General features: G+C 39.8%; 1 protein-coding gene across 1 annotated transcript; it reads right to left on the bottom strand.

The window, feature by feature from the left end:
* Positions 1 to 5,154: 5,154 nt before the first annotated feature.
* Positions 5,155 to 18,079, bottom strand: LOC118914809 (glutathione S-transferase omega-1-like). The gene is made up of 7 exons (XM_057505381.1): positions 17,038 to 18,079; positions 16,761 to 16,869; positions 12,543 to 12,667; positions 9,894 to 9,909; positions 9,823 to 9,863; positions 6,238 to 6,343; positions 5,155 to 5,385 (listed from the first exon to the last, which is right to left on the bottom strand). The coding sequence occupies exons 1-7, from the start codon at positions 17,069 to 17,071 to the stop codon at positions 5,232 to 5,234; spliced, it is 585 nt and encodes a 194-aa protein (XP_057361364.1). The 5' UTR covers positions 17,072 to 18,079; the 3' UTR covers positions 5,155 to 5,231.
* Positions 18,080 to 19,289: the final 1,210 nt, after the last annotated feature.

Here is a 19,289-nt window from a genome sequence, read left to right as displayed (position 1 = left end):
AACCAGGACCTTAGTCTATACCAGAGATGGGCAAACTTTTCTGTAAAAGCTAACAGAGTAAACATTTTAGGCTTTTTTTGAGTCATCTGGTATTTACTGAACTCTACCTTGTAGGGTGAAAAGAGCCATATAATAATATATAAACAAATGGCTGTGGCTGTATTGGAACATTATTTCTGAGCTTTGAATTTGAGCTGCATAATATTTCCAATAGAGTCTACTTTTAGAGCAGTTCTAGGTTCACAGCAAACTAAGCAGAAGATAGAGTTCCCATATACCCATGACCCCCACACATGCACAGCCTTCCTCTCCAACATCCTGAACCAGAGACATACATTTCTCAGAATCAAAGAACCTACATTGACACATCATTATCACCCAGTCCATAGTTTAGATTAAGGCTCATTCTTGATGAATTTCACATGTCACAAATTATGATTCTCTTCATTTTTTTCAACTATTTAAAACTGTAAAAACTATTCTTAGCTCTTAGACTGTACAAAAACCGGCAGTGGGCTGCATTTGGCCCACTGGCCTTAGTTTGCCCATCCCAGATCTATTTTGACAATGACTGAATTAGCAATGGCCAAACTGAGAATTCCATTTGCCAAGCAAAAGGTTCCTGGATTCACCTTTCTACTATGCCAGAAGAGGACCTATTTCCAGTTTTTTTTCCTCATTCCCACCCTTAAAGGAACCCAATTCTGAGAGTTGGAAAATATTGCTTATTAAAAGTGTGCTTGTGTATAGGAAGTAACATTATAAAAGGCAAATCTATTTGGTGTAGTTAAGGGAGAATAAACAGAGGAATGGAAATAGTTCTTCCTCTGAAGGGAAGCAATACAATGTCAAGGTTCTCACTTAGCACTATATTTAAACCCTGGCTTTGGCACTTATACATGCTATCTAACCTTCTGTTTCTTTATATTTCTTAGTCGTATAATGAGAATACTAATAGTACCTACTTGATGGGTTTTGATTACTGAATGAAATAGTGCAGACTACCCTCAATATGATAAAAACTCAGTGTACTTCAAAACAGTGACAAATACTAGTGAATAGGGACACATTTTTATAACATAATGCATTCCAATTTTGTATCCATAAAGATGAAATACACTGCAATTCAGCTTTGCCAAGCATATTATAATTAAAATTCAACTCAGAATACTTAGTTCACCATTTATCAGTTTAATGCCAACTGAATGGACTGAATGCTGCAGGCTACCTTTCAGTAATGTGGCTTTTCATCTTACCACTGAACACTATGGTTTCCCTGGAAAGATTTTAATTATGACCTTTAAGCTTATCCCCACTTCCTTTCTAAGATCCATTAGATACCTCTTTGAAATCCTCTTTGCAAATCTGCCTGTTTTATTATATTATGTTTACACCTCTATTATATTGACTCACTCAAGCAAGAAACAAATGATAATAAGGCCATATTAAACCTACTCCAAATAGGTTTCCAGTTACCTGAAATATAATAGGATGTTTTGAAAATGTAGGGAGCTTCACTCATGGGTGATAATAACTTAAGCCTTCTAGAAGAAGAATGCCAACACAGAAATCATTTCTCTACTCTGTTTACATGAGTCTCTGTTTTGAGAAGAGGAGAGGAAGTGGAGTTTGCATTTTGCAGCTTTTCAAGTTTTTTGTCTTATCAATCCCTGATAGTGGCACAAACCGGAGGACATTCCCCTTAATATTTCAGAAGCCTAATTTACATGAAAGATTATGTTACTGGATGTTCAAATATTGTTCACCAAGTTCAGAGTGAGATAAATGAGCAAAAGGCTCTATTTTCAAGTGGGCCTAGATTGAGGAAGTAAGGCTAATAGGGAATCCTATGACCTAATGTCTTTGGGTCATTTTTGTTTTATTGAGCTATAAAATTGATGAACAGCTCTCTATGAGTTTAAGATACTCTGCATAATGACTTGACATACATATATTGTGAAATGATTAGCAGAATAAATTAACATCCACCTTCTCATAGTTACAAAAATTTTTTTTCCTCATTGAACTTTTATGACCTACTCTCTTAGTAACTTTCAAATGTACAACGTTTTTTTTATCAAGGTATCATTGATAAACACTCTTATGAAGATTTCACAAGAAAAACAATGTGATTATTACATTCACCCTTATTATCAAGTTGCCCCACATTCCCATTGCAGTCACTGTCCATCAGTGTAATAAGATGCCAGAGTCCCTATTTGTCTTCTCTGAGCTACACTGTCTTCCCCGTGACCCCACACACACCATGTGCACCAATCATGATACCCCACAATCCCCTTCTCCCTCTCCCACCCCTCCCCTTTGGTAACCACTAGTCCCTTCTTGGAGTCTGTGAATCTGCTGCTATTTTGTTCCTTCAGTTTTGCTTTGTTGCTATACTCCACAAATGAGGGAAATCATTTGGTATTTGTCTTTCTCTGTCTGGCTTATTTCACTGAGCATAATACCCTCTAGCTCCATCCATGTTGTTGCAAATGGTAGGATTTGTTTCTTTCTTATGGCTAAATAGTATTCCATTGTGTATATGTACTGCTGCTTCTTTATTCATTCATCTACTGATGGACACTTAGGCTGCTTCCATATCTTGGCTATTGCAATTATGCTGAGATAAACATAGGGGTGCATATGTCTTTTTGAATCTGAGAACTTGTTTTCTTAGGGTAAATTCCTAGGAGTGGAATTCTCAGGTCAAATAGTATTTCTATTTTGAGTTTTTTGAGGAACCTCCATATTGCTTTCCACAATGGTTGAACTAGTTTACATTCCCACCAGCAGTGTAGGAGGGTTCCCCTTTCTCCACATCCTCATCAGCATTTGTTGTTCCTAGTCTTTTCTATGTTGGCCATCCTAATTGGTGTGAGGTGGTATCTCATTGTGGTTTTAATTTGCATTTCCCTGATAATTAGCAATGTGGAGCATCCTCTCATGTGCCTGTTGATCATCTGAACTTCCCCTCTGGAGAAGTGTCTGTTCATATCCTCTGCCCATTTGTTGATCAGGTTATTTGCTTTTTGGGTGTTGAGGCATGTGAGTTCTTTATATATTTTGGATGTTAACCCCTTGTCAGATATGTCATTTACAAATATATTCTCCCATAGTGTAGGATGCATTTTTTGTTCTGCTGATGGTGTCCTTTGCTGTACAGAAGCTTTTTAGCTTGATTTGTTCATTTTTTATTTTGTTTCCCTTGCCTGAGGAGATGTGTTCAGGAAAAAGTTGCTCCTGTTTATATCTAAGAGAATTTTGCCTATGTTTTCTTCTAAGAGTTTTATAGTTTCATGACTTACATTCAGGTCTTTGATCCATTTTGAGTTTACTTTGTGTATGGGGTTAGACAATAATCCAGTTTCATTCTCTTGCATGTAGCTGTCCAGTTTTGCCAACACCAGTTGTTGAAGAGGCTGTCATTTCCCCATTGTATAGCCATGGTTCCTTTATCTTATATTAATTGACCATATATGCTTGGGTTTATAGGTGGACTCTCTAGTCTGTTCCATTGGTCTATGGATCTGTTCTTGTGCCAGTACCAAATTGTCTTGATTACTGTGGCCTTATAGTAGAGCTTGAAGTTGGGGAGCGTAGTCACCCCCAACACCTACTTTATTCTTCCTTCTCAGGATTGCTTTGGCTATTCGGGGTTTTTTGCGGTTCCATATGACTTTTAGAACTATTTGCTCTAGTTCATTGAAGAACGCTGTTGGTATTTTGATAGGGATTGCACTGAATCTGTAGAAAGCTTTAGGCAGGATGGCCATTCTGACAATAATATAACAGTGTTAATTATGTCATTTTGTTTTACATTACATCCTCAGTGTTTTTTTATCTTATAACTGGAAGTTTATCCAATTCCCCACCTGCACCATGTACACACACAAATCTTGTATTAAACAAGATTACCAAAGTTATCATAGGAGGAACTTCATCTTCCCATCAGGGAAAGCAGAGCCAAAGGAGATTTTCTTTTTAAGTAGTTGATCGTGCTCTCCTATCCCTATTTCTCTTTATAGCTTTCAGGGATCAAAGACAAAAAAATTAAACATTTTGATATAATAACAATTGAATGAGTAAAGACAGATTTTCGAAGACCCTGAAATCAACCAAAGTCAAACATTTATAAAAATCCAACAAAGCACACTGAGTTTGGGAAAGGAACATCAGGAGGCATTTGTGAAGTCAACCTAAGGCCTCTCAGGGCGTGGCCCCCAGATCGCCTGCATCCCCATGGGGCGGGGGCCTCACTTTGAGTGTGGACTTACTGACTTACTGAATCGGAAATCCAGTGGTGAGCTTTAGGTGACTGTTATGCGCTCTTATGTTTAAAATAAGCACAGGAACCAGACTGGACTGGGGCAGGTCTACATTCCCCCATTATGGGAAGAGCAGTGTGCTGGGTGTATCTGCAGATCTTTCTGCCAACATCTTAAGACCTCACTTAACCCCAGACCTTAGTTGAATCTTCTGTACAACAACGTGATACTCTCCAACCTCTCCACCTTTTCTCATGGAGGTAATGTGATGATATAAATTAGTGAGAAGCCCAACGGACTGTGGAAGTGTAAGGAATATGGCATTAGTATTTCTGAATTACTCATCCAGCCTAACTGAATTACCAGACTTGGTCTTCACAGTATTTAACTACATGTATTGGACGTCTGCTTTGTGTCCACCATGGAATTTGGTAGGAAGGATTTGAAGGGCATAGAGACTGGAGACTGGGAGACCACGTAGACCAAGGCCAGAACCCATTCACCTGGCTTTGAGGAGATGTGGTCTCAGTGGTGATGGTGGGAATAAGAAAGGTAGTGAAAGCTGATAGAAAGGAAGGAATGAGGAATTGGAAGTTTCTCAACTGAGAAGACAAAGTTGAAGGGGCATCTTATTGAAAATGACAACAGGGTATCCAAGTGGGAATGACCTAGGGGCAGTTAGAAATCTGCATTGCAGTCCAGTTCTCACTAGAGATGATGACGTAGAGGTTTTCATCACAGATGTGATAGATCCCTCTGAGTCACCTGAACACCCTGAAATGAAATTCTGCAAACATATCTGCAGGAAGACCTTGAGGACATCCCACAGTTAAGCCATAATGTGTCAAGTCAGAGGAGGCAATCCAATGAGACTTAGAGCACTTGGTAAAATTAAAGCATGTTATTACTTGTATTAGTGAAGGAAAAATTGGACATAATCTTCATTGCTGACTCCTGCCCCCATCAGAGCCCACAGTCACAGGCCTGGGGGCTGTTCTGCAAGTAGAGATCTAAGAAACCTTGCAAGGCCTTTCCATCAGTGAGGAGGGCCGATACTGTGGGATCTTCCTTCATGGCTGCCATCCAGAGCTTAAGTTTTGGAGTGTGGTCTACACACCTGGGGGAGGAAGACAGAATGAAGAAGGGAGTGAGATTGACTAAGAAGGCACTGCAGTCTCCTGTGTCATCATTCTCATGCTACAGTTTCATTTTGTCTTCCTCTAACCTTTTAAAATACTTCTTTAAAAATACTTCTTTAAAATGCACATAATCATAGAATTTTAGATTTAGATTATTGTACACATCTTTGTTTTATGGAAGAGAAATCTAAGACTGGAGTGAGATGACTTGCTCAGGTAGCATGAGAACCTGTCTGACAGACTGATAACTTTTTAGAGTGAGAACATGAAACACAATCAAGAATGTTATATATTGATTAGTCTACAGCCAGAATGTGAATAAAAGTAACATTGAAGAGCTGTAAGCTTTGATAAGTGGGAATAAGCCAAGGTAGCTGCCAAACTTCAAAACAAGGAGTTTGGAAATTATGTGGGAATCATGCTGGTAAAGGGTAAGTAAGTATCATTGGTCATACAATCCTGTGTGACATCTTTATGAAAATGTACATCCGTGTGGATTTTTAACCGGGAAGGAAGGAGTAAATTCCTTTTAAAACATTTTACTACATGTCACAGAGCAACCTGTCCACCCCAGGGATGGGGAAGAGTGGTGAATATAGGTGTGTTCTGGAGAGGCCAAGACTCCCCTCCTTTGTTCCCATTCATACCAGCTGTATGAAATATCTTAATTTTTGTTCAGAAAAAAGGTCAACTTAAGTATATGATGATAACCTTTTCATTTGCTGATTAAAAATTCTCATGAGGTTAAAAAAAGAAAAAAGAGAGAAAGGTTAATATAAACTATTCCAATTATCATCCTAAATTATGTACAAAATATTCAAATATCTTACTTGTTTAACTCCAGAGCTTCCAACCATTCAAACCAGGGCCAGATGAGATAATCAGTCATAGAAAGAGAACTGCCACCAAAGAAAGTTGTCTTCTTTTGGTCAGAACCTGAACATTAAATAGAATAAAAGTGCTTTTTATTTGTGCATCTAGTTAAGACTCTTCATCAGAAATGGTGAAGGCAAGTTAAGTAGAGCAAGTGAGAACTGCAGCTTTTTACCCTGATATATTCAAATTAGCTTTCTGTCTGTTTGATCAGTTTAAGCTTTAGAATCTCTTTGTTTGGGACAAAACAAAACTGTCAACAAAATAAACTAGGAAGTGGAGAAGAAGAAGCCACAGAATGCAAGACCTTTGTAATACATACAGCCAACAAAGGACTGGTATTCAGAAGAAAGAACAAACCCCTAGGCAATAAGAAAAAAGGCAAACAACCCATTAGAAAATTAGTCAAGACTTGAACCACAAGAGAGGATGTCCAAATGGCCAATAACCATATGAAATGATGCTCAACTCTATTAGTCATCAGGGAAATGAAAATTAGAACCAAAATGTAATACCACTACACACCCATCAGAATGGCTAACATACAAGACAAAGTAAGGGTGTGGAACCACTACTGATTGGAGTGTACATTGGTACAACCATGTTTTAACAGTATCTACTAAAGCTGAGAGCACTAAAATATTCATTACAGAACTGTTTTCAATAGCCCAAAAGTGGAAATGTTTACCATCCATCAGGAGTAAAATGAGTAAATAAATTGTGCTACAGTCATGTTAAAACACTATACAAAGAACAGGAATGAACTACACAAAACATAGATGAATCTTACAAACCTAGAACCGTATGAAAAAAGACCCAAAAGAGTTTATATTATATGATTCCTTTATTTGAAATACAAAAACAGCCAAAACTGAAATTTTGTTTCTTGACATGGGAATTGGTTCCATGGCTGTTCACTTTGTAAAAATTCATCAAGCTGTACTCAGGCTTTGGGTACTTTTTTGCATATAATACTTCAATAAAAATTTTCCTTAGAGTATATACTAGAAATAACTGGATTAACCATTAAACAGATGTCAAATAAAATTATTTGAAAATGAAGCACAAATAGTATGTTTCTGAAATTTAAGAAGGTGAATCGGTATTATAGTTTTGCCAAAGTGGGGGAACTGTGAATATCATCTGGCTAATTAACACCAAAACAACTTACCCTTTATAAAACCTCATAGATTTCTCAGGGCCCTTATAAAGTTCTGCCTTGTAGATTGATAGCTTGTATCTATCTGAGTATTTGTCTTTTGTTTACTACCAAACTAATCCTCTAAAGAGAATGGACTACATCTTAAACTATCTACTTCCCATACTGCCCAGAGAATGCCTTGCAATTTTTAGGCACTCAGAATTGTACACTGAATCAGTACTGCCTGGGTCTGTCCTTAAACTGTACTGCCTGGTAATTATAATATGCATAAGTAAAATTAAGGATGGTAGTTTCAGTCAGAAAGAAATACCCTCTTAGCAGCATAAAACAAGACAGGGTACTACTCACTTTAAAGCATGAGTTCTTAACCTGGAGCCTAAACTTAGATGGGAAAAAAATTACATGCTCCCCTGCCTCCCACAACTAACCTCAAATTTAGCAAGTATTTCCATTTTGAAAAAGGCTATAAACCTCAGTAGAGCTAATCTTACATATTTTAATTTAAGCATTTTAAAACATTATTCTGAGAAGGGGTTCATAGACTACCAGGTTGCCAAATGAGTCTATGAGGAAGTCTTAACCTTCAAAGAAGCAATATCCCACCTGCATTCTCTGACCATAATGTAATTAAATTAGAAAACAGCAAAAAAGTAGTTTAGGAAACTTAAACATACAAAGAAATACTTACTAAGCAATGAGAAAATCACAATGCAAACTGCCAAAAAAAATTAGAACTTAAGAATGAATATACTGCCTATATTAAAATACCTATATTAAAACTTACAGGATACAATAACACGTTATTTAGAAGTAAATGTGTATGGTCAGAAATGCATTTAAAAAGTCAAGAAAGACTGAAAACAAATGCATTAAATACTCAACTGAGCTACTTAGCAAAAGAGCAATAGTAAATCCAAAGTAATTGTTAAGAACGGAAATAAAGATAAAAGTGGAAAGTAATGAGTTGTAAAATAAACACTAGGGTATTAAGAAAACCATATGCTAATTAAAAATAATATTAAAATACATGTCTAGCAATGCTGACCAAGAAACTACAGAAAAAACAAACATTCATGGAAATGAATACAGGTATATAAGTAATTGTACATAGAGATTTTTAAAAATTAGGAAACATGAGCATCTTTATGCCAATATGTGTGAAAACCTAGATGAAATGTATAATTTTCAAGAAAAATGTAAATTATCGATCTTATTCAAGAAAAAATATTAAATCCAAAAAATCAATTACCATTGAAGAAATCCCAACTATTCATGAAAAACCTACCCCCATAAAAGACCCCAGACTCAAATGTTACAAAAACAACCAAACCCTATCATATGGTTTCAGAGATTAAAAACACAAGAAAAATAACAACTAATTTTATAAGGTTAGGCTATACATGATATAAAAACCAAAGACACTATAAGAACAAAATAATAGCCCAATCTCATTTATGAACAAATATGCAAAAATCCTTTAAATATTAATTCTAGAGCATATATGAAAATCCACTGAAATCCCAGTAATGCTAGGATTCAGCATCAGAAGAACCTGTCAAAAACACCATATTCATCACAGTAAAGGGAAAAGAATTCACTGAACATTTCAAAAGATGTAACAGATGCAGATAAAACAGTTGATAAAATCCAATACTTATTCATGACTTTTTAAAAAACTAGCAAACTAGAAATAGAACTTTCTTAGTGCAAAAATTTCTGAAAGAATTTACAGCAATCTGCATACTTAATGATAAAATGTTAGCATGCATTCCCATACAAGATAGGAACTGTTTCTTCCCTCAGTAAAACCTAAGGCTAAGTGTGAATGCAATGTCTGAAGGCCAAGAACACAACTAGATCTAAAGGCCCAAATGGTGTTCTCCCCGAAAGGAGGCAAAAACACATCTGGGCTTCCCCGAGTGTCTGTATGATTCATGGCAAACTTTGCAGTGGGAAATGATTATTATATAATACTAAGTGGAAAAAAGAACACTGAATAGTATCTCTGCTCTGATTACAGTTTATCTTTTTTTTACTATATGGACAAGGACTGGAAACAACCACGGAAAAATGAGAACAGGTGACAAATTGACAGGTGACAGAAATGCTGATGAAATTTTCTTTTTTCCTCATTACTCTAATGTCAGTGCAACAAAATGTTTTAAGAAAAAGCCCATGACAAAATATTTTTAGATGTTTTGGTTTATATCTTAAAACACAACAGCAGTCTGTTATGACAATGTTTTATAAACAAAAACTCCTTATTTGGTATTATTGCCATCAGGTGATTTGGAAAATGGGAATATGAAAAAGCAGAAGGAAGAAAAGGGTGGATACAGTGTATCCTTCACTTTGGTAAAAAGCAGAAGTGATTGTTTACCTCCTCTAGCTTGTTGAACTCTTCTTTCAGGCCAGAGCAGTCTTTTTCATTTCTCCTTCCAACAAAGCTTATTACCAAAGACGGTATCTAGACAGAAAATAACTTCTTAGTTTATCAATGTGAAGCTAACTATACCAGCCCCCCAACATAAAAGTACAATAGGACCCTTATAGTCTCAGTGTTAAGGTGTTCTAGAAATTTCAAAAGTGTACCAATTCCTGGGTTCACAGAGGTCATGCACTGATTTCAGAGACAGTTTTGTGGTCTAGGATGCTATATTGGTTAAGATTTTGTAAGTTGCAAATAATAGAATGCACTTTGGTGAGTATGAGCCAAAAATGTCTTAGGAGGATGCTAAGTGGCTTATAGAATTGTTGAGTGACTGAAAAAATAGGCTTGGAACAAAACTGGAACATTTTCAGAATCATGCTCAGAACTGACCTGAGGGGAAGCACCCACAGCTACCAGTGAGTGAAGCACTAGATGCTACAGCTTGTGGCGTGGCCAGAGGTTGGACTCTGAGGTAACTGATGCCACTAGCTTCGAAGCCATTTCTACTCTGAATTTAATCTTGCAGTCCGTCCAACTGCTCCCGAAAACCAGTTCTGCCACCAGCCATGCATACCAGCAGAACCCAGTGCCCCACACCAAGTCTGGCGCCCTGCATCGCTCATTTCTGACCTGAACTCTACCAGGTGTGTACCTGCCAGGGAGAGCCTAGGACCCAGGCATTGGCTCCAACTGCAAAGGGAGTTGGGGAAGAGAATCTTTCTGATTTCTATCTTGGGGAGGACATGAGAAGACTGTCCAAAAGGGACTTACTACCTGAAGACTTGACAGATGTAGAGTCAGATGCTTTAATGCTTGTGGTAGACGTGTTTGCGTATTTTAATTCTTCGGTCTTTGGTATCGCCCCATTGCAAGAAACAAGTCCACTCATCCCAGTTTAAGTAAACAAGCACTTGTAAAAATACCAGAGAATGTCCTGAAGTCCCATCAATGTCAGCACAGCCTCTTCTCATTGGAACTGAAGGTTTGCAGGCAGCCCTTCTGTCCACATTTCCATCTGGGCCTGCCTGGTCTCTCATCTCTTCCTCTTAAATGTCTGCTCCATACTATTTTCCATTGACCAATTCCCTTTGCAAGGCTCTTAATGTGACTTTGGTTTGTCAGTCTCCAATGGTACACACACACACACACACACACACACACACACACACACACACACACATACATACATATATATATATATATATACACAGCTCCAAAACTTCAACATCCTTACTGTCTTAGTCTCTGTGTCTCAGTTACAAGTTCATAGGAGAGAAGATTGTAAGACTGGGCGTGCGGGTGGGAGCGTTTCTGGTTTGCTGAGCTGGCCAGGAGGATAGTGTCATATGGTACCTAAAGCCACCTTTTCCCTGACTGTGAGCAGGGAAGTAATGTAGCCATCTCCAGCATTTATCTCATTTTCTATATAGAATACAGTGAATCTCTTGTTACTATTTTTTTTAATGCTCCAATAGCCGTCCTGTAAATACCATATTCCCTGTCCATCATCTTAGAAGCCACCTCTACTGTTCTTTCACTCATTCTGCTAAGCCACACAACTCCCTCTTCCTTCCTTGCTGGCTTCCTTTTGCAGTGTCTCCTTAAACAAAATGTTCTCCCTATGAGTCTCATCTTTGAGGTATTTCTTTAACCATTACTTAAATGCTGGCATATATCCTGACAGAGGATTACTACAGAAATATAACCTGATGTTGCTATTCTTATGATCTGCTATTAGTCATTGATTTATTAATAGTAATTGTTTAAGTAATCTATAACATCAAGGCTAATTAAGATGCCAACAGTTCCTCCACAGGAATTGCATCCACTCAGTCAGCTGAGAGCTGCTGCCAACACACAGTAGATGTTCACTGCTAGACACTGTAGCCAAAACAACCAGAGCTAACTGGGCACTTCCCATGTGTCAGACTTTGCTCTAGGTGTTTTATATTAATGGGTTATCTATGAGGAGGGAATAGTTACTATACTCATTTTATAAATGATGAGCTGACGCACAGAGGTAAAGTAATAAGTAACTTTCTCAGATTCACACAACTGGAAGAGCTGGTCACAAACCTAGGCAGAGAGCCAGCCGTGATGACAACACAGCCCTCACCCTCAAGCAGCTCACAGCCCTGGCACAACACCCAGGCAGTCACCGAGGAGAAGTTGGCACATGTGGGAATACAAGGCTGGGCACCAGTCCTGCTCAAAGGCTCCTGGAAGGCAGCAGTGTCTGAGCAGATACGGGAACACAGACTTAGGGATAACCAGGCACAGTGAGAAGGCGAAGAGTCTTCCAGGAAGAGCTGAGAAGAAGGTGGTGAGTTTGGGAAAACTGAAAATATTCAGTATGGCTGGAATGTGAATTGTCAGAAGAGTGAAGAGGATGAACTTTGGAAAGGTTAACAGGAACCAGGTCAAGAAGGGGCTTGAAGGACATACCAGAGCTGACAAGAGTAGAATCCTGTTTTGTTCTCCTTTCCCAAATCACTGAATCATAAAAGCACTGATTTAGCTTTAAAAAACGGAAGTTTTTCAAATAGGGACTGAAATTTCTTATACACACATCTTAGAAAATAATTCAAAGGCCATCTTTTGGCAGGCTTTCTCATAGGGGTCATCTGGCAACAGCTTCTTCCCTGGATATGCTCCATCCAGGTACTCACAAGTGATGGTAGATTCGTAGATCAGATGCCCCTGACTATTTTCCAGAACTGGTACCAAACCAGAGGGATTCTTCTTAAAGAACCATTCAGGCTTATCTTTCAGGTTGATGTTGATGACTTCATGCCTAAAAGACACACAGAAGAAGTGAGCTTAAACATTTTTTTGGGCAGCTGAATAAATCCTTACCGACTCTACTATCTACTTAGCTGATCAGACCCCAGATTCTGGAGTCAACTCATTCTCAAGTCAAAGGGTTTCAGCAGACCTGTCAACTAGACCTCCAAATCACATTCTGACTATTCACTTCTCAGCTTTACCCTGCCACCTCATGCAAAACATCCTGTCACCTGGGACTCTAGTCCCCCACTGGTCCCTCTCTTCCACTGTGACCTCCCTGCAGTCCATTCTCCATACACAAAAGTAAACTGGATCAGGCCACCCTCTTGCCACAACTCCATGATTGCTCCTCATTGCAATGAGGATAAACTTTAAACCTTTCCATGGCCTTTGATCTGGCTCCTGCTTACCTGTCACACCTATTTCCTATGACTACCTCTAGTCATTATGATCTGGTCACACTAGCCTTTTTTTTTTTATATTTCTTGAACTTACCAACATGTTCCCACCTTGGCATGTTTGTGCTTGTTCCTCTGCCTTCTCTGCCTGTCTTCCCAGGTCAAATGCCACATCCTCAGAGAGCCCGCCCCCTCCCCCAACCACCTGCTCTGGAGCTGCTGAGAACCTCTATTACATGATCATCTTGTTTTACTCACTTCATTGAACTGGTGATATGTATCTGAAGTTACTTTGCTTATTTACGTGCTCATTATGTCATCTCCCTAGAATGTAAACTCCATTTGGTGTGTTTTGTTCATATTCATAAACATATAAATGAACAAAATTTTAAATAGGTTTAAATGCCATTAAGTAAATAAAAATAGTTTCAGATAGGTACTCAATAAATATTTGTTGAATGAATGAATAAATAAGTGGAAATACTTCAAGATTATCCATAAAATACTCCATTTTGGGCTAAGAGGTTTCTAAATTGTAAATTACATGAGGCAACTAGTTGCATTGTGTCCACTACCCACTACATGAGAATCAACATGATAAAATTCCTTTTGTTAGTTTGAATACAAAGTTCCTCATTTTACAAGAATATTAAGAAATCCAAAAATTCATCTATAAAATAAACTTTCAGATTAAATCTCCAAGCATTGGTATTTTTTTGGAAATGTTACATGGGTGAACCACATTAAGTAAACCCAAAAGGAAAAAAACCAGATGACACCCAAGCTGTATTCATTATGTAATTAGATCTGATTTGTATCTTGCCTGGTAGCTTGTAGGGGAAATAAGAGAAAGTTTCATACATTGAAAGCCAGTTCCATATAATTGTCAAAGCTGGATAACTGTTCAATAGAACAGATTAGTTACTCAGAAATAATATACACCAACATCTTTTGCTTCCTCTTTCCCTATCCACTTCAGTAGCTAGAACAGCTAGTTTGAGGATTTATGTAATCCCTCATGGAAACAAAGGAGTGGGCAGATTGAAGTGTGTGTGTGTGTGTGTGTGTGTGTGTGTACAAAGGAGTAGGCAGATTGAAGTGTGTGTGTGTGTGTGTGTGTGTGTGTGTGTTAAAAGGTTCATGTGATGACAGAATACTGGACACCCAGATAGGAGACTTTGCAAGAAAAATGAGGCCCCAGGCTAAGGAATTGTCAGCATTTCTGAAATACTATACTATGAAAAACGAAAGGTAGATACTGGTCTTTTGTGATAAAGAAGGGTCTCAGAACACGCATGAATTTGGTGACCTGGCATTGTGAGCCAAGAAGTCAACACATCTGCCACAAGTTGGGAGATGCACCTTTTAGAGAAAACTATGCTTTGTTCAGTTATATCATGTGGTAAAAATCTATCACCTCTCTGATGAAAGTCTCCTGGGACTCAAAACTGATCCATGAATGTGGTAGACCTCTGTTGTTTGCAACCTCAGGTGTTAGCACTCTATCTCTCATACACACAATATTATGGTAAAATCATTTCAATTTTCCTTTGGAAAACTGTCCCAGTAAAAAAGATATGGTTGTTTTCAACCTAGAGTTCAGAGGGGCACAGAACACAGGACTTTGTGCCCCTGAATCCAGCTATGTCTTGCTCCTGGACTTTTCAAACATATGAGCACAAGATGTCTTTTCAGTCCAACTTCAATTAAATTTCTTACTTGCAATAAAATAATTCTAATTTTCTTACAATACTTTTTGAATGTGTCTCCTCACACAAGGCAACAAAGGCAAAATTAAACAAGTGGGACTACATTCTTTGTACTGCAAAGAAAACCAACAAGACAAAAAGGCAACCTACTGAATGGGAGAAGATATTTACAAATGATATATCCAGTAAGTGGTTAATATCCAAAATATATAAAGAACTCATACAACTCAACACCAAAAAAAATAAACAATACCACTTAAAAATGGGCAGAATACCTGAATACACATTTTTCCAAAGAAGACATACAGATGGCAAACAGACACGAGAAAAGATGCTCAACATCACTATCACTAGTCATCAGGGAAATGTAAATCAAAGCCACAGTAAGGTATCACCTCACACCAGTCAGAATAGCTAATACTAAAAAAAACAAGAAATGAGTTTTGGCAAGGATGGGGGAAAAGGGAACTCTAATGCACTGTTGGCAGGAATGCAAATTGGTGCTACCACTATAGGAAACAGTATGGAGTTTCCTCCAAAAACTAAAAATATGAAAATAACCATACGATGCAGCAACTCTACTTCTGGGTAGTTTTTTCCATTTTTCCAGTACATATATTGAAAAGAATCTACACATGAGTGGACCTGCATGGTTCAGACCCTTATTATTCAAGGGTCAACTGTATACATTTTTTAAATTCAAATATAGTTGATACTTGGGTATTTATCTGAAGAAAATGAAAACACAATTAGGAAAGATATATGTATCCACCCCTATGTTTATTGTTGTATTATTTACAATAGCTAAGATATGGAAGCAGTCTAAATGCCCATCAATAGAAGAATGGATAAATAAGATATTGGAATGTTACTCAGCCATAAAAAGAATGAAATCTCGCCATTGTGACAACATAGATGGACCTAGAGGCACTATGCTAAGTCAGATAAAGACAAATACTGTATGACTGCACTTATATATGGAATCTAAAAAAATAAAATAAACACTCATAAATACAGAGAATAAACTGGTGGTTGCCAGAGGGAAGCGGTGGGATGGATGGAATAGGTGAACAGGCTTAAGAGCTACAAATCTTACATTACAGGGATATAAAATACAGCATAGGTAATATAGTCAATAGTGTTGTAATGACTTTGTATGGTGACAAAATGGTAACGACATCGTGGTGAACATTTCCTAATGTATATAAATATCAAATCATTATGTTGTACACCTGAAACTAGTAGTATGTTAACTCTACTTGAACTAAAAGCTAATTTTTTAAAGTTTTGATATCAGGAGAAAAAAAAGAACAGGGGCTATATTTCAAGCGTCCACACCACAGGTATCCATCCAATGTCTGTTTAACAGATTCCAAAGGTCTTTGGACACGAGGCAGTGCCAATGTATCTTTGGGGGAAGGGAAAAGCCAAGTGACTGTTATATATTTCCGGTGGATAATCATGCTAGTTTCAATGAGGCTTCACAAAAGAGTGAATTTTGGGGCACATACACTTGGGCACGACCAACAACCCAAACTATAGGAGTATGCACAGTGCAGTTAACTCAGCACTCTGCCAGGAGGGTCAACGTCTGGACTCTGCTGTCATCAATTACCGACTATTCTGGAATGGACTATGTACTCAGAAACAGCAAACAGTATCAGATGAGCTGGACTTGAGCGGACAAGTGTGGTAAAAGTGAAAGGGCGGAGGACCGGGAATGGAATAACCAGGCGTTGACTTTACTGGAGCCCCAGCTTTTCAAATCCATATACTGGTTAGGTTAGGTTAGTCTAGGTTCGGTGTCCTAGCCTGGTGGAGTCTGTAACATTCCCCCCACCCCACCCTCCCACCTCATTGGTGTCCCCCTCCAAGGCTGAGAATAGTTTGCAGTGAAGGAAGTTCAGGGGCTTTATCCGAGATTCCCACCCCTGTCTCCGGCAGCAGCTGGTTCCCCGGGGGCTCGGGGAACCGCCCTCGTCTCGGACCTCACCTGGTCCCCTTGGCCTTCAGGACCAGGAGTGTCCTCTCGGCGAACGGGCAAAACCTCATGCCGCAGAGACGGATCAGTCCCTCGGGGACCGGCCCCGGGGGCGCGCTTCCTGCCGGGGAGAAGGGCAGGTGGTTACGGCCTGGAGAGCAGCAGGGACCCCCAGCCCCCGCCGCTCCCGGGCCACGGGGAGGTCCCGCTCGCGGCAGCCCCGGCCGGTTCCCCGCGCCGCGGGGTCGCCAAGACCCCCCAGCCTGTTGAGGCGGGCAGGAGGTCTCACCCTTCGCCAGGCTCCAGGCTGATCCTCTGGACATTTCCGCGCAGTGCTAGCCAAGCTCGCCCCGGGCTTTGCAGGCTATTCAGGAAGTAGGTCGCCCTTCCCTCCCTCTGCTTCCGTCCCTCCCTCCCTTTCTCCCGAGAGCGAGCCGGAGGCCCCGCCGGCCCCGCCCAGGCCACGTGCTCCCGGCCCCCGGCACCTGGGGCGCTTAAAGCGACCGCGCGCGCAGCGAGCCGGTGGGCAACCGGCGGCCGCGCCCAGGCTCATCTCCACCTTCTGCTGCAGCCCTGGTGGAATCCCGAGGGAAATCGCGGCTGGACGCCCAGCCCATGCGCTCCGACCCAGGGCCGGCCTCCCGGGTTTTGTGCGGATGACATTTTAAACACCGCAGCTGGCAGTTGTGCCGAAGGGTATCGTGCTGACTGAGAGACACGCCCATGTCGAGATGCATAAAAGAAGCTCAAAACTCTCAGAGCCATTCCCCGCCCCGAACGATGGTAGTCTCCGTTAACCCAACATGCAGGACCACGTCTGAACCTGATCCTGACCTCCCACACCCCGCCGCGGGAACCCGGAGGCGCACCCTGGCTGCGTTCAACGCGGCACGAACCTGGTCGCAGCTCCCGCTGCGCGCCCAAGCCTTCCCGACTTCAGGACCTGTGCTTAGGGCCCAGCTCTAATTCAAGGTTGCAGGAAGGGCTCTCTAAGGTCCTGTCCACTCTCGCCAAGTCACCTTGACAGCCTTTTCCTTTTTCTGTCAGTACTGGCTCAGTACAACTACTTGGAGGGCCACTGTTCCTACTATCACTCATAGGACATACCCTTTCATTTTAACCTAAAGGAAACAGCACAAATCTGCAACTATCCTCAGATGGTGTTGCTTTCCAAATCTATTAAACACTGACTTTTTAAACTTTAGTAGGGATACAGACTGCCAGGCAGATGGGCTGAGTGAATTTAGTCCTGTAGGTCTGAAAAAGGTCTGGCCAGGGAGTCAGCTCAAACAAGACTCTTAACTTAGCGGTTAGGAAAGCAGGGGCTCCAGGGCATACGATGCAGATACAGGATGTTTGGCTTGCCGGCCGAGATTTGAAAACTGGTAACTCCCATTGCAGGAAGGCCAGTGGAGGCGGGGTGGGGATTCTTTTTAATTTGGTTAGCGCTATTCTGTCAGAAACAGAGAGCGAAGTGCTAAGTATGCCTATCTCGGAGCCTTCCTGCCGGGGATTGATCCTGACTCCACCCTTGTACTAGTGTGCAAGGTCTGGGGTAACGTGTACCACAAGCTGGGTGGCTTAAGCAATGGAAATTTATCCTCACAGCTCTGGAGGCTAGAATTCAGAGATAAAGGTGTCAGCAGGGTTGCTTCCTTCCGAAGGCTGAGAATTTGAGCACCTGTGATGGTTTGCTGGCAATCTTTGGCATTCCTTGGAGTGCAGAAGCATCATTCCATCTCTGCCTTCATCTTCACATGGCATCCTATTTTGTGCATATCTGTATTGAAATTTTCCCTTTGTATGACACCAGTCATATGGGATCAGGAGCCCACACTATTCCAGTATAATCTCATCTCATAACTGTATAACTACTTATAACTGCTTGTATAACTTATAACCGCAATGATCCTATCTATATCCAAATAAGGTCACATTCTGAGGTACTGGGGTTTAGGGCTTCAATATATGAATTTATGAATTCATAATTTAGCATATGAATTTATTATGTAGCCATATGAATTATAATAACCCCTTAACTAACCTTGTGAATTCGGGTTTTTTCCCTGTATTTCAGTTCCTCATCTGTAAAATGGAGTGATAAAAACTTTATTGCCTCTCAGAGTTTGATGTAGGAGAAATGAACACCTATGACTCTGATTTGAAAAATTATTCAAAAAAGCTGGATTCTAAAAGTGAAGTTGTAGGAATATCTTTTGTCGCTTCTATTTTTTTTTTCATACTTGCGCAGGAGTAATATATGATAAAAATCTGTTTCCAAATGAGTTTGAATTCTCCTATAATAAAAATCTCAGTTTAAAAGAGCTTTTCAATAAGTATACAGTAAAAGTTCTGGGTGATGAGAAAGGATTGTTTTGTAATTTCATTGGTAGGTTTTCCCTTTATCATTTTATCTTAGATTTGGTGGAATACAGTATGTCTCCCTTACTGTCACCTCTAAAGTACTTACATTTTTTAAGGAAAAAATACATTTTTAAAAGTGATCAAGTACAAAAATACAAATACACACCCACACCTGAA

This window comes from Manis pentadactyla, chromosome 8 (assembly GCF_030020395.1).
Source record: "Manis pentadactyla isolate mManPen7 chromosome 8, mManPen7.hap1, whole genome shotgun sequence".
NCBI classification, from domain to species: Eukaryota; Metazoa; Chordata; class Mammalia; order Pholidota; family Manidae; genus Manis; species Manis pentadactyla.
Note: the sequence above shows the minus strand (reverse complement) of the source record. Positions and strands in the feature narration are given on the sequence as shown.

Excerpts from the sequence above, each read along its gene's own strand:
- LOC118914809 (XM_057505381.1), bottom strand. The coding sequence starts at position 17,071 with ATGTCCAGAGGATCAGCCTGGAGCCTGGCGAAGG. Across the intron at positions 16,870-17,037 it reads AGCCTGGAGCCTGGCGAAGG|GAAGCGCGCCCCCGGGGCCG; the intron begins GTGAGACCTCCT and ends TCTCCCCGGCAG. Across the intron at positions 5,386-6,237 it reads GAAGCTCTGGAGTTAAACAA|GTGTGTAGACCACACTCCAA; the intron begins GTAAGATATTTG and ends TTCCTCCCCCAG.